Source organism: Accipiter gentilis, chromosome 18 (assembly GCF_929443795.1).
Source record: "Accipiter gentilis chromosome 18, bAccGen1.1, whole genome shotgun sequence".
In the NCBI taxonomy this organism is placed as follows: domain Eukaryota; kingdom Metazoa; phylum Chordata; class Aves; order Accipitriformes; family Accipitridae; genus Astur; species Astur gentilis.
Window position 1 is genome coordinate 14,516,167 of NC_064897.1, and position 13,571 is coordinate 14,529,737.

At 42.1% G+C, this 13,571-nt stretch overlaps 1 protein-coding gene across 1 annotated transcript in view; it reads right to left on the bottom strand.

The window, feature by feature from the left end:
• Positions 1 to 13,571, bottom strand: part of PTPRO (protein tyrosine phosphatase receptor type O) — a 160,214-nt gene that overhangs the window by 37,779 nt on the left and 108,864 nt on the right. The window contains 3 exon segments of the mRNA XM_049822262.1: positions 5,701 to 5,812; positions 8,247 to 8,440; positions 10,924 to 11,044. Coding sequence (XP_049678219.1) covers positions 5,701 to 5,812; positions 8,247 to 8,440; positions 10,924 to 11,044 — 427 coding nt within the window.

Below are 13,571 nucleotides of genomic sequence, written 5' to 3' on the forward strand. Positions count from 1 at the left end.
AAGTAAAATATCAAATCATGAAGCTACTGGCTGATACAAACCATTTTTTTGAGTCAACATTTAGAAATGGAATTCAAAGTCAAGTTAAAAGCTTCAGATGTTGCTTCACTGTGTTATAGCACTGAAACAAAATGACAATCAGTGAGAAATAAAGAAGAATTGTCACACCGAGTAATTTGGATAGCTTTTCCACAGGAAAAAAATATCTTCTCTTTATTGAGCTTGCATCTTCCTAGGAGGAAAAGCCCCGAACCTGCAGTTTTCCAAATAACATCTTTTTGCACAACAAGTTATGGCCACATTTGATCCCCAGGAGGAATTCCCACCGTCACAGAAGGCAGCCGCCAGGTGACAGCCATCTAAGCACCAAGTGTCTGGTCTCCAGGCATATGGTAGCTACATTATTAGGTGAAGCAGCTGTTGTCCCTCCTCTTCCTCCACACACCCAGCTCCTGCCCAGCTGTCCCTTGCGCTGCGCAGCTCCAACTGCCCCACCGCAGCCCCATCAGCCTGTTTGACGGCTTGATGCTGCCAGCAAGGCCTTGGCTCCCTGTGCAGCCCAAGAAGAAAGATAGCAACCTCCAGAGCAACGCATCTCCTCCTAAAATAGGTATTTAAGGTGAGAATTACCTCCTGGAAGTGTTCTCAATTAATACGCATAATATGATTGAAATAACCAGGGACCTGCTAAAGTCCTGTGTACAGACCCCCCCCATCAGTTAATATGTAAAGTAAGGAAACAATAACTAGACATGATTTAGGGTTTAGGGATAAACTATTAGACAATGGGGCTTTGTAGATAGGTAGAATGCTTATGTCAGAAAAGATAATGGATTGTGGTCTGATCAACAAACCTTGAAGAACCACTTGGAACTGCCAAGACAGAGTAAGAAGTAGGTAAAAGGTAATTCCTACAGGGGGAGAGCACAACCACCGATTCACTGACCACCTACTCAACTGATACCACCTGCTCAAAAGAAGACAACGAGGGAAGAATAGATAGAGTCTGCACACTAATTTACATGAGAGGCGAAGAAGAACGAAGCAACCGTTTAGAAAAATAATAATGAATAAGTATTACTTAAGCATATGAATGTGGGAATTTTTGAGACAAGGGTGTGCTGTCTTGAGACAGGCACCCATTCATGCGCATCAGTGAAATTAATCTGAAAATACCTCGACTCTGTGTGGCACTGGCTTGCACACAGGGTAAACGAATCCGCTTTTAGGACGACAGAGGTGCCTCTCTATTAATTGCAGAGGGACTGTAGGCGGCCAGCTCACCTCGATCGCCTACCGACTGTGTGCTTGGCAGATTCTTTAGGAGCACCGTAGGGAAAACGATGGGGCCGGTTGAGCCTCCCCTGCACAGGTCCCGCCGAGGCCGGCGAGTCTGGGCAAAGGCGGCTCGGGTGGGGGGTGGCAGTGCCCGGGTGGGGGGTCCTGCCCTCTGGTCCCCCCCCAGAGCCCCGGGTGAGGAAGGGCAGGACGGCCTCGGGAGCTGGGGTCTCCTGGAAGGGGCCACAAGATGTCACTGCTGCTCTCAGGAAGGGTTCTGTGACTGGCACCCAGACGTTCCTCGGGGAACCGGCTGACTGAAGCGATGGCTGAGGAGGGCAGCAAACACAACGCGCGGGCCATTTAGAGTCGTTTAGAAACGTTTAGCAAGACTATTCTCTCCAATTAATCTCGAAAATGGCCTTTTATGCTGTTGCAACGAAGCTACCTTATTTAGTGTGAAATCTTTACAGTAACGCTTCTCTTAATCTCTAGAGTTCCGGGTCCATCCCTACACAAGGCTTCCTTACAAATGAAGGTCACGACTGGCATGATTCTTACATGCCGATAATAATTTCCTCCTATACCTAAACATCGATGACATGCCTTCCCTCTTAACGTTCACACAGCTGTTTGCTTTAGGTATCTGGCACCGAACATCGAGGAGACGTGAAAGGAGACTCGGGGCCAGGCCTTGCGTGACCCACTCCCCTCGCACCGCGTTCCCCTGGGCACTGAGTAGCACCCGGGGGCTGCACGTCCCCCTGCTGACCTGGCCTAAAGCGAGAGCCAAAAGCATCCACGGGTCCAACAGGTAGCAGACATGGTGGTACTCACCGACACCAAGAGTTCGCCTTTCTTACTCTTTTTTGCTTCTCCCAAGCTAAAAGCGTTCTCACGGTAAAAGAAAATGTTGGTGGTCTAAAGAGCCCTCGCTTAGGATTGCTTTAAATCCAGCTGTTTACAGCAGGTGGCATTAAAAACTCATTAGTCACCACAGCAACACTGGCAGCACCACAATCTCTCCCTGCGCTAAAACAACAGCGTGCAGCCGTCGCGGCAGGAGCCTGGCAGAACAAATGCCGGTTTTGATAAGTCTCTGGGATCCCCCAGTCTCCCCCACTCTCCTGGGGATGTCTGACCACTTGTTGTGGGAGAGAGCTATATATCATCTGGTCTCCTGTAATACCCTTTTCATTCCAGGTACTGCAGGTCACCAAGGCCCCAGCCTCGCCATAGACTCCACGCGAGCGGTGGGATCCTGCATTAAGGGAAATGCTTTGCCTGCTCTGAGCTTTCAGCACGGTGTGGTCCCAAACTGCCAGATGACCCTTCTGCTTGGTTTTAAAAGAATCAAGCTTACGTTCCAGGTGCAGAGGTTAGCTTTCCAGTTATACAGGGAAGAACTGACAGATGGTGTACTGTCAGGAAGACTACAAAACCTTCATTCTAGTATTTTAAAATCCAGGGCTTTTTGGTTGTTTTTTTGTTTGTTTGTTTTAATTCCTGGCAACCTGTGCAGGGGAGGTAGTGTTGTTCAGAATGATGTGGAAAGGGACCAAGTGCTCCATAAAACCATCTGTTCCCTCTCTGGAAAGAGAGGCTGAGGGTGATAAAGAACTATGCGGTCCCCTGGTAACTTGAATGAGTGAAAAGGCAGCACCTACTGGGGACAAACATTTCAAACCTGCAGACGTGAAAAATTGGCATGCCATTTTCTTGCAAGTTAGCCTGACAGCAGGCCCTGGACAAAGCTGAAGAGATTGCAGGTAGTAAGGCAATCGGAGGACAGGTGTCTATTTAATGGTGACCATCTATTGATAAGGATTTATAATTTGATCAAATCAGATTTCTCTGTTAGGACTCTTAAAATTCCCTTAAAATGCTGTGATCTGGCTCCCTGCTATTCAACATTTTCATCAATAGCCTGGAAGTAAAAGCACTGCTGATGAACCATGCAAGTAACATGGCAAATGGCAGAGGAGTGGAGGATTTAGACAGGGCTGTGATTTGAATTATTGGCCCCTACGCTGGGCCTGTTCAAACAAAATGTATTTCAAGGTGCCAGGTGCAAAATTGAGTCTTTAGGAAAAAGACATGCAGACAACACTTCCCAAATGACAAATTCTGGAAAGCAGCTACCATAGGAAGGAGTCAGAAACCACAGAATAGTGGCAAATCAACACAGACCTCCAGCATGATGCCACAGCAAATGCAGTCATCTAGATGCACAAACAGGAGAGAATTGAATAGGGAGCTGATTTTGCCTCTGTAGGAGTATTCAGCAGGCTGGTATTACACTTTCAGTTTTCACATACTTTGTTAAAGACAGCAAAAATTAGAGAGGCAGAGCAGGGAAAAAAGTAACATGAGAAATTGCCTTACTGTGAGAGCACCTGAAGAGTTCAATGAGAGCAATTTATCAACAGAAAAGAGTGAAACTAAATTCTGTATAGAGAGGAGGGAAAAACTTTGTGTCTCTTCAATTAATAAGAGAAAAGTGTAACAAGAATTATGGACTGGGTATTAAAACTAGACAAATTAGATCAGAAGCAAAGTATGAACCTTTGATAATAAGAGGAATTAAGCATTGGTACAACTTTCCAGTTGGATATTTCACTGAAGACCAGTTGACCTTTTCGAAAAGAGGTTTTGCCAGCCACAAGTGGATGACATCATTTAAGAGATTCATCCGTTTCTGGTTTTGTCTACATCTGCTAGTTAAGGAGTTGATTGATGTTACATCTAATAGCAGTAACAGCCTTTACTTTCTCCATACAGAGATCCAGACTGATCCTAATGATGGCTTATATTTTGGAATAACCTTAATCTCCCTGATTCCTGATGCAGATATTCGGAGACACAATATTGAAGTGTGAAGGCACCACTGGAACATCTCCACTCTAAAATGCTGAACTTGGTACCCAAATCAGTTGGAAAAGACATTTCTCCCCTCCTCATACAGCAACAAACCAGCTAGAAAATTGCTTCCTTATAGTGCTACGGAAAAGCTGATTGATGCCAAAGGACAATGAATATCCCTGGAGACCTTTCACAGGGCCCTGGTGGGTGGTATGAATTTCTGATACACTGGAGAAGCGCCAGAGTTTGTCGGCAGTGCAGCTTGGGATCAGATATCTCAGAATGAGAGGGTTTCTGAAGACTTCAGTGAAGCTAGGTCTTAACCCGCTAATAATTTTCTGTTGTCGCGCTGTCGAGCACAGGCACTATATTAATCATAATTGCAAATGGGTCTTGTTCAGTTCCTTCCTCAGTTCCATCCTCTTAGCCTCTCACTGAAAAGAATATCTGGGACTAGGCTAGTATTTGTTTTGGAGAGAGTGGCTGGGACCTTGTAGGCTGATTTTCCTCATAATTTGATTTCTACAGCTAGAAGAGCAATGCATACTTTATTTCCTTTCACGATGCATCTGAATTATTTACTGCTTTCAATCACCTTCTGCAGGGTGAACTAAACAGTGGTACCTAAAAGCAAAATGATTCAATAGGGAACTTTGACTTAGCCAGCCTGGATGCTAGGAATGCACATGGCAAGGCACTAACAGGAGCTCTTGTATGCTCTTCCCTCTCCAGCTGATCTGTCTGACATATTGAAGATTTGAACCCGAAGTATCTGATAAGAGACAACGGAGTGTGTTAAATGCAAGGCCAGTCCCAACTGGAAGAGGGTGATCCATGTGGTTATATCAATTTACTGCAGCTGAGAATTCAGATTACAAATGACTTGCTGGCACCACACAGTTTCCCAAGGCCAATTTAGCCAGTGTGGGTGCAATGCTTTGATCACAGGAGCACCCTTGTCTCCCTACTGTGAGCAAGCAAAAAAAACCCAGCAGAAAAGACAAAGCTGGAGGACAAGAATAACGTGCTACCAAACTTACTACTTGCCTCGGTCTGCCTAAGAGCGCATAGCTCTGCTCCATGTTAGTTAAGGTATCTGAGCTGTGGATTACTGGAGGAGGGAAAGAGGAGGAAAAGGCAGTTGGAAACACTGCAAATATATGGAAAAAATGTTTCGTAATATTAGCAAACAGAAGAATTCAGATTACTTATATACCCATTAACTTTTCAATGTGTAAAACATACGATGTCATAAAAGGTGAGCAGGATCGCTGGCCCTCACTGGAGCCATGCATTGAGCCGACGGAGGACTGGAACAGAGTAATCAAGCACTATGCTTTACATAGGAAATTAATATATATTCATTTAAAGCAGTCCTCAGAGCTTCCCTTAAAAAAAATTAAAAAATTAAAAACCCCAAAACCCCCAAAACAACCCCACGTAGCTGTTAAATATCCTAACTTGCAAGTATCTGCAGGTGAGACAGAACACCCAAGACGGACTTTCTCAACAATTCTGCTCCTGGGAGCATTTCCACAGACTTTTCAGACAGCTGCTTACCTGTTATGAAGCTGATGGTGGAGCTGTCACAGCAGCTCAGCTCTGGGTCCCCCCAAGTCACCATAGTGACCCGGAAATTGTAATACCAAGCAGGCAGCAGGTTAGCTATTTTCTGTGAAGTGACAAAAGACAAACAGCACCTTAGGAGAAAACTCACCATCATGAGGTGTGACTTATAAAATACAGCAATATTTATAAATCCAGTGCCCACACTCATTTTACTGAGCTCCCATTCCTTACTCCGGTAGAAATCTATGCAATTTGGTGTTTGAATTTATTCAAAAATCTGTGCAGTGGGAGCAAACACAGTTGTGACGGCTCTGCTGCTTCTCCACATGCACATGGTCCCAGGTCCTACCTTCCACGGGAACTTCTCATTGATTTCCAGGGTGGTGAGAACAATTCCCGCAGAGCAACCTTCCATCACAAAATTCTGAGTTGATGAAGGCAGAATATTTAACTGGCAAAAGTAGGCTTTTCTATTTTGATTAAATAGCATGTGAGGATAAATTAAAAACAATGTTTTGACTCAGATATTGTCACTTCAAAAGACTTTTTCCAATTTTCAAAGTGTATTTCACTTCATATTATCATTTATTATAAATGAAATATGAATGAAACATAAATGACTTATGAGACAAATTTTATATATATATAAATACAAATGAGATAAATGAAGTATAAAATGCAATATATTTTATACTATCATATGTAATATTTAAGTTAAAATTCAAATACTTCCACTGACAGCACAAAACACTTCAAATATTTAATTTTATGTTAAAATGAAAAGCCTTATATTTTTAAAATTCATAACAAAAGCAAATTGGAAATAATGAAAATTTTCAACAAATCAGAAATTGCTATTTTTCACAGATCTCTGCTGTTTGCAGTGGCCTTTTCTCCCCAGATACTACAAGGCAATCCAAATATAGGCTTTGTGGACTATTCTTTTTATGCTTTTTAGAAAAAGTTGTATCCAATTAACACCAAAACCTTGAAGATGCTTGGACTTCTTCTGACATGCCCCTGGTAATATGGAAAACATTGCTTTGACAATTTTAAAATAAGATACAGAGCACAAAATGAACAAAGCAACTAAATAGAGTGAAAGGGCAAATTCAGTTCCAAAGGTTCTTTCTCACTAAGTGATAACGTTTCAGGAAACAATTTTTGACCTAAGCTGTCAGATAGCTTGATTTTTGATTCCCCTGCCTTCTCACTGGGCTTACACTGTTGCTCCAGTACACATGACTCTGAGATGTCAGTAGATCATAGGGAAATTTGTGGGACGCGCTGGGATTCTGGAGTGCCTCTGGAGAACTCAAAACAAAAGTTCACCAATACCTACCCATATGTTAAATTCCATAAGAGAAGAACAGGAAGAGACTCTTTTTCTAATTCAGGATTACCCCTTAAAATTATTCTTTAAGAAATGCCAACTTTGGCTGTGATATACACTGTCACACTTCAGACTGAAATTCAGACAAAGGAGTTCCAACTTGGCTTCTTTGAACAGGATTTGCAACAGTAAGGGACAATATCATCTCATTTTCTAATGAGCCACATTGACTCTGGAAGATGGCATTACTTCCAAGATGACTCGGATCACTCAGGTGTTAATCTAATTGTGCTGAGTCATGATTACAAGATATTAATTACTCATTTGGTAAGTTATTTTTGTTTTTAATATCCCTGGAGATTTATGTGCTAAATTTTCAGTCACATACCCAATTACAGTTAAGCCGCTGTAGCCAAAATGACTCCACAAATGGTATTATGCAAATAATTATGGTAAATCACTGTGGCTTTCACAAGCAGCAAAAGTTATTGCTATCCTTTTTGCATACTCATAACTTTCTGAACAACTAATTTCAGCTAAAATTGCTTGCTGTCTTGTGCTACAGTGAAGTCTGAATAAAATCTGTTCACGTCCTCTAGGAAATAATGGAAAAGAAGAAGAAGATTTCACTTCATTTCTGCAAAGATGCCCTTGTATATATGTGTATGCATGTTCTTCTAGAGATCAATTTCCACCTAGTTGAAATCCTGGCATAAGTCTTTGTAGCTTCAGAAACATGAAGGCTATTTTCACAAGAGCATCCCTGTAGCTAAGCCTTCCAGATGGCACACTATAAGACTAGCCCGCAAGCCCCAAATCCATATTATCAATATTAATTAAGTAGATAAGGGTTTGGACTACTCCCCCCAAGGAGATGATGGAATTTTTAAAGCCTTGACTGACAAACTGACCCACAAACTGAAGCTGCCTCCGGACTTGCTGAACATGCCCATTTGTCAACAAAAAAGAGGCTCGTCTCCTATCTCATCGCTCTGCTTAAAATTTAGCATGGTTCAGCTGGCATTCCCTTACTTTAGAACAGAAAATGCCTCTAGCATCCTGGCCATTTTCTCTGCTCTGCCTGGAAAAATGTGCCAGGCTTAAAGGCATATATACATAATCATGGGGGAAAGGCAAAGAAATGTCACAAGGTGCCAGGGCCACACAGGCATGGGAAAGCAATAGTCAGTAATGGTCACTTTACCACGGAGGCAGTTAAGGAGACGGTGGCTGCAATTTCGTAGTAGGTTGTCCACTCAGAAGTCATCGTCGATGGGTTGAAGTAAAACATTTCTACAACATATTTCCTGAACACCCCAAGGAAAGGTCTGTTCCAGCTCAAAACCACAGCAGTAGGTCCCAAAGGGTAAAGCGTCAGATCCTTTATTCCAGTGGGCACTATAAACCAGAAATTGTGGTTAGTGACGTTTGCATTGTCAGTTACACTTTACTTTAAAACAATACGTTTCCTTAACCAAGGTCTACCTATTTCTGGTTTGTTCCTGACATTAATTTCCAAGAGCTTCCTTATCACAATCAGTCAAATACCATTTTTCATCATTCGTTCTCCAGTTTGTTATGTCTTTTTTTTTTCAGAAATGACTACAGGGTACTTGGTGTTGGCTGCTTAGCCTGAGGTAAAGCACAGGGCTTGCTTTTTCATAAACAGAGGGCTCCATTCTACTTTGAAAATCAGGATGTTCAGGAGAAATTTCAAGTTGCTCAAAACCAAAAGCTTCGAAAGCCATAACACTTTGGAAGATGAAGACTATGAGAAAGAACAGGTTTTCTGTCTAGCCCTCCTTCCCTGGGGAACCTAAAGGTGCTGCCATGTATTGCTATTCTTGCCTCACAGATGATGACACTGAGAAAGAGGAGTCAAGTGATTTGAAGAATGTCACATAAGGGTCAACTTCTGCAACCCTTACTTGTCTGGAAAGCAATTATTCTTCATGACTTAACTGAGACTACTTAAATAAGTACTTTGCTAACATTTGCAAGGGTTGCAGAGCCCCAGCTATTGTATGCCAGGTCAGAGCGGAGATCAGCACCCAGATTACTTCAGCCCATGTGAGGACGTGATTGCCTTTCCCTTCATAAATCATTTACCACATCTTTTCTTTGCTTTCTCTAAAGTGTTAATACTCAGCCAGTGAAAGTGAGGCTTAGGAAAAACGTGGGGAGAATTGAATACATTTTAAAGTGTATTTTATCTTATTTTAGTTTCATTCGTCATTAACCACCACTGATAATTTCACAGAACAATTTATTTTGCGGTTCTACTATTTTAATATCAAATTCAATATCCTGTTATGAAATTAAAACTCATACAACTGTTGTTTTACTGCATAAAAACATCCCCTTTATAATAAGAAACCTATGAGATGTTTTGTATAGAAACTGATTACCATTTTGAATTTAGTAAGAACCTTTTATGGTTGTGAGGCCACACAAAAGTGGAGAAAATGAAGGAACTTATTTACTTTGGGAATATATGATTTTACTTTCTCAAGTGCAAATAGAATTTTGCAGATTTCTGAAGTAACTACAGTGCGAAAGAAAATCAAAAGCATTTGTAAAAATTGTCCAGTGATAGAGATTTTAATAAGAAAATATATATATTTTTAACTTACTATTTTTTCCTTTACTGAAATATACCATACTCTCTTTTCAAAGTTTTATTCAAACCCAATTTATGAAAATATATAAGAAGATTGCCTAGAATGAAAAGGGTCTCACTATATTCACTAGTCCACGTATTTCCTTTCATTTAAGGATTCAATTCTTAAGAAGTTAACTTTGGGTTTTTTGTTTCACTTTCTTCCCTACATCACAGAGAAGCAGCAGAATGAAAAATACTGAAGATCTCTAACTTTCAGCCACCTGCTTTCCCACAAGGCAAACTATTTGTCAAAATGAGAAGCTGGGTGACTCAGGTTAAATATTTCTCTGCAAATGTAACTGTATATACACCGAATCTCTTTTCTCTTTGCCCTTTCTCTTAATACATTTTGTTAAAGTGGTAACCTTAACAAAATAAATGATACTGAAACTAAAAGATACTGAATTCTATCCTAAGTGACTACTTCGGAGCCTGGTGGAATACCAAATTACAGGCATGGGGCAGTAGCTCTGCCTGTTGGCATAAAACCACATTCTTGAAAATGTTGCGCTCGGTCTCAGAGGGTTCTTCTTATCTTCAAATTTCAAAGCAGAGAACATCAAGATCCACTGTTAAACTCAAGAAAATGAAGGCATACACAACTGAAGTTGGTGATGGTCATGTAGTACTGTAGGAGATAAGCCAGCTCTCCTGACCCTTATCGTTCTGGCTTTCAGACTGGGCCACATTACATCCTTCATAAAGCATATTTGCAACAAATGCCTTAACAGCAGTCCCACACACTTCATGAGACAGTGGGAATGCATAACGTCTAGAAGTGCCCACATCTCTCCATGCACCACAGACCACCTGCAGCTCAGGCTGGCTACACCTAGGTGAGGTGACTCCAACACTAAATGACAGAGGCCATCCATGAGCACTGCTAGAGACAAACATATATTCAGGTGTCCAAGAGTGAAGATGGTTCTTTCCACAGGGTGCTCTGTGTGTGAATCCTGGCCATAACTGCTCTGTAGTTAGGTTTGGTAATAACTTAACATTTAAATGTGAAATATCTATCTTCCACTGAAGGAGTGTTTTCCCTACAATGGGCTAGACAATACAAGAAAAGTATTCTCAAGGAGTGTTCACTACATTTGAAATCACCAACATGACAATTTTGTACTCCTTCATGGGCTCTAGGACCTAGTGAATATACTACACATATTTAAAAACAAAACAAAAGAAACACATTTCAAACAGTAGATGCAGGCGTTACCAATGGAAAATGTAACAGGATCAGAAGGCGGTCCAACCAATGGTCCTTTCCGTAGGTAAACCACCACTTGGTACTGAGCACCAGGAACAAGATTTTCAATGAGGCTGCTGCTTGAGTTCACCTAATAGGAGGGGAACACATCAGATATGAAGTTTTTACTTGGTTAAGTAAAAGAATATTGAGACTATACTTGAACTACTCCAGTTACAACACACATTATTCTGAACACACTGGCATCAGTGGCTAAAACTCCATTCATTAAGACCCAAATGCCTAAACTGTGAAAATGGTCAGGACTGACTTGACAAATGATCTGACACAAAGAATCACACTTGCCTTGCTGCATAAGGTCAGCTGTCACACTGCAGGCCCACTCTCTCCTACTGTGAAAATTTATTGAAATATTCAGGCTACATTATTCATAGAATCACAGAATCATAGAACAGTTTGGGTTGGAAGGGATCTTAAAAATCATCTAGTTCCAACCGCCCTGCAATGGGCAAGGACACCTTCCACTAGACCAGGTTGCTCAAAGCCCCATCCAGCCTGGCCTTGAACACTGCCAGGGATGGGGCACCCACAACTTCTCTGGGCAACCTGTTCCAGTGCCTCACCACCCCCACAGTGAAGAACTTCTTCCTTACATCTAACCTAAACCTGCTCTCTTTCAGTTTAAAACATCCTCATGCTATCACTACACTCCCTGTTAAAGAGTCCCTCCCCATCTTTCCTGTAGGCCCCCTTTAAGTACTGACAGGCCACTATAAGGTCTCTCCAGAGCCTTCTCTTCTCCAGGCTGAACAACCTCAACTCTCTTAGTCTGTCCTCACAGGGGAAGTGCTCCAGCTCTCTGATCATCTTCATGGCCCTTCTTTGGACCTGCTCAAGCAGGTCCATATCTTTCTTATGCTGGGGGCCCCAGACCTGAACACAGTACTCCAGGTGGGGTTTCACGAAAGCGGAGCAGAGGGGGAGAACCACCTCTCTTGACCTGCTGGTCACACTTGTTTTGATGCAGCCCAGGGTGAGATCGGCTTTCGGGGCTGTAAGTGCACACTGCTGGCTCATATTCAGTTTTTTATCCACTAATAACCCCAAGTCCTTCTCTTCAGGGCTGCGCTCAATCCATTCTCCACCCAGCCTGTATTTGTGCTTGGAATTGACCCGACCCGTGTGCAGGACCTTGCACTTGGCCTTGCTGAACTTCATGAGGTTCGCAGAGGCCCACCTCTCCAGCCTGTCAAGGTCCCTCTGGACGGCATCCCTTCCCTCTAGCTTGTCGACCGCACCACACGGCTTGGTGTCATCGACAAACTTGCCGAGGGTGCACTCATTCCGGCTGTCCACGTTGCCGGCAAAGATGTTAAACAGCACTGGTCCCAGTACTGACCCCTGAGGAACGCCACTCATCGCCACTTGGACATCGAGCCATTGACTGCAACTCTTTGAGTACGATCACCCAGCCAATTCCTTATCCACTGAGCGGTCCATCCATCAAATCCATGACTCTCCATTTTAGAGACAAGGATGTCACGCGCGACAGTGTCAAACGCTATGCACAAGTCCAGGTAGTCTTGTCATATTCAGGTGATATTATTCAGGCTGGAGTATTTAGGCCATGTGTTTTCAATAAAAACCTGAGGCTTTTCATCAGTCATCCAATTCATCTGCAGCTCTGTGAGCTGAAGGCAGCATTATGAGAAAGCTTTCTTCTGAACGGATGTGTTAAGTGACTGCATGGTGAAATCAGAAATTACTCTCTTTCACCTCCGCTGCACAGCACTACAAAAACCTGACTGAGGGACACTATGATTTTTCTTTTCAGTTTGAAACATCACCATTAAAATTTCTGCTGTGCCACACTAGGTTTCAGTCAGAGCTGGAGGCAGAATGCCTGACCAAGTGATTCCTGGTCTGATACAATATGAAAAGTCTTCTCTCCTGAAGAACCAGCTAACAGCAAATGCACAGAACAGCTTTGAGGAAAGGACTTCATGCACCCTTTCTAGAACTGCGGTCTGGTATTTCCTACTAACATTTTCTTCACAACCTTTCCAAAGTCTGTATCACAGCCACCTTTGCACTGGTGGTTTACTGCAACGCACATGAATATATCAGTACCAGCACAGATTTAGTAAGGAACAGAATTTGTCTTTAACAGCTGCTTTGGAAAGCTAAATCACTTTTAACTCCTGCACAATGTTAGAAATGGATAGAACTCTGCATTGAATTTTGCCCTTTTCAGCTCACCAAGGAGAATTCAAACTAACAGCCATTAATAATTCCAGGTACAATAAGCTGATAAAATTTGATTAGTGGTGGTACGAATATTTGTAATGACAGAAAGAAACAACTGTATTCAGACCTTACTTGCAATAAACATGCAGTTACTTTTACAGATATCTTGTTTATCCATGGATTAGCTTTAGGTACTTGTTTTTGAGTTTGTAGATGAATCCTGTGGTATTTACTGTAATCATATATGTATATACTTGAGACCTGTGGTTTATAATCACCTACTGTATTGTTTTGCTTCCTGATTAAATGACTGCACTTTTAATAAATGGAAGGAAAATAACTCAATGAGATTACAGGCTGATTCTGGAAAACAATTCTCAAATTATCATGAAAAGACACTTCCAAACATT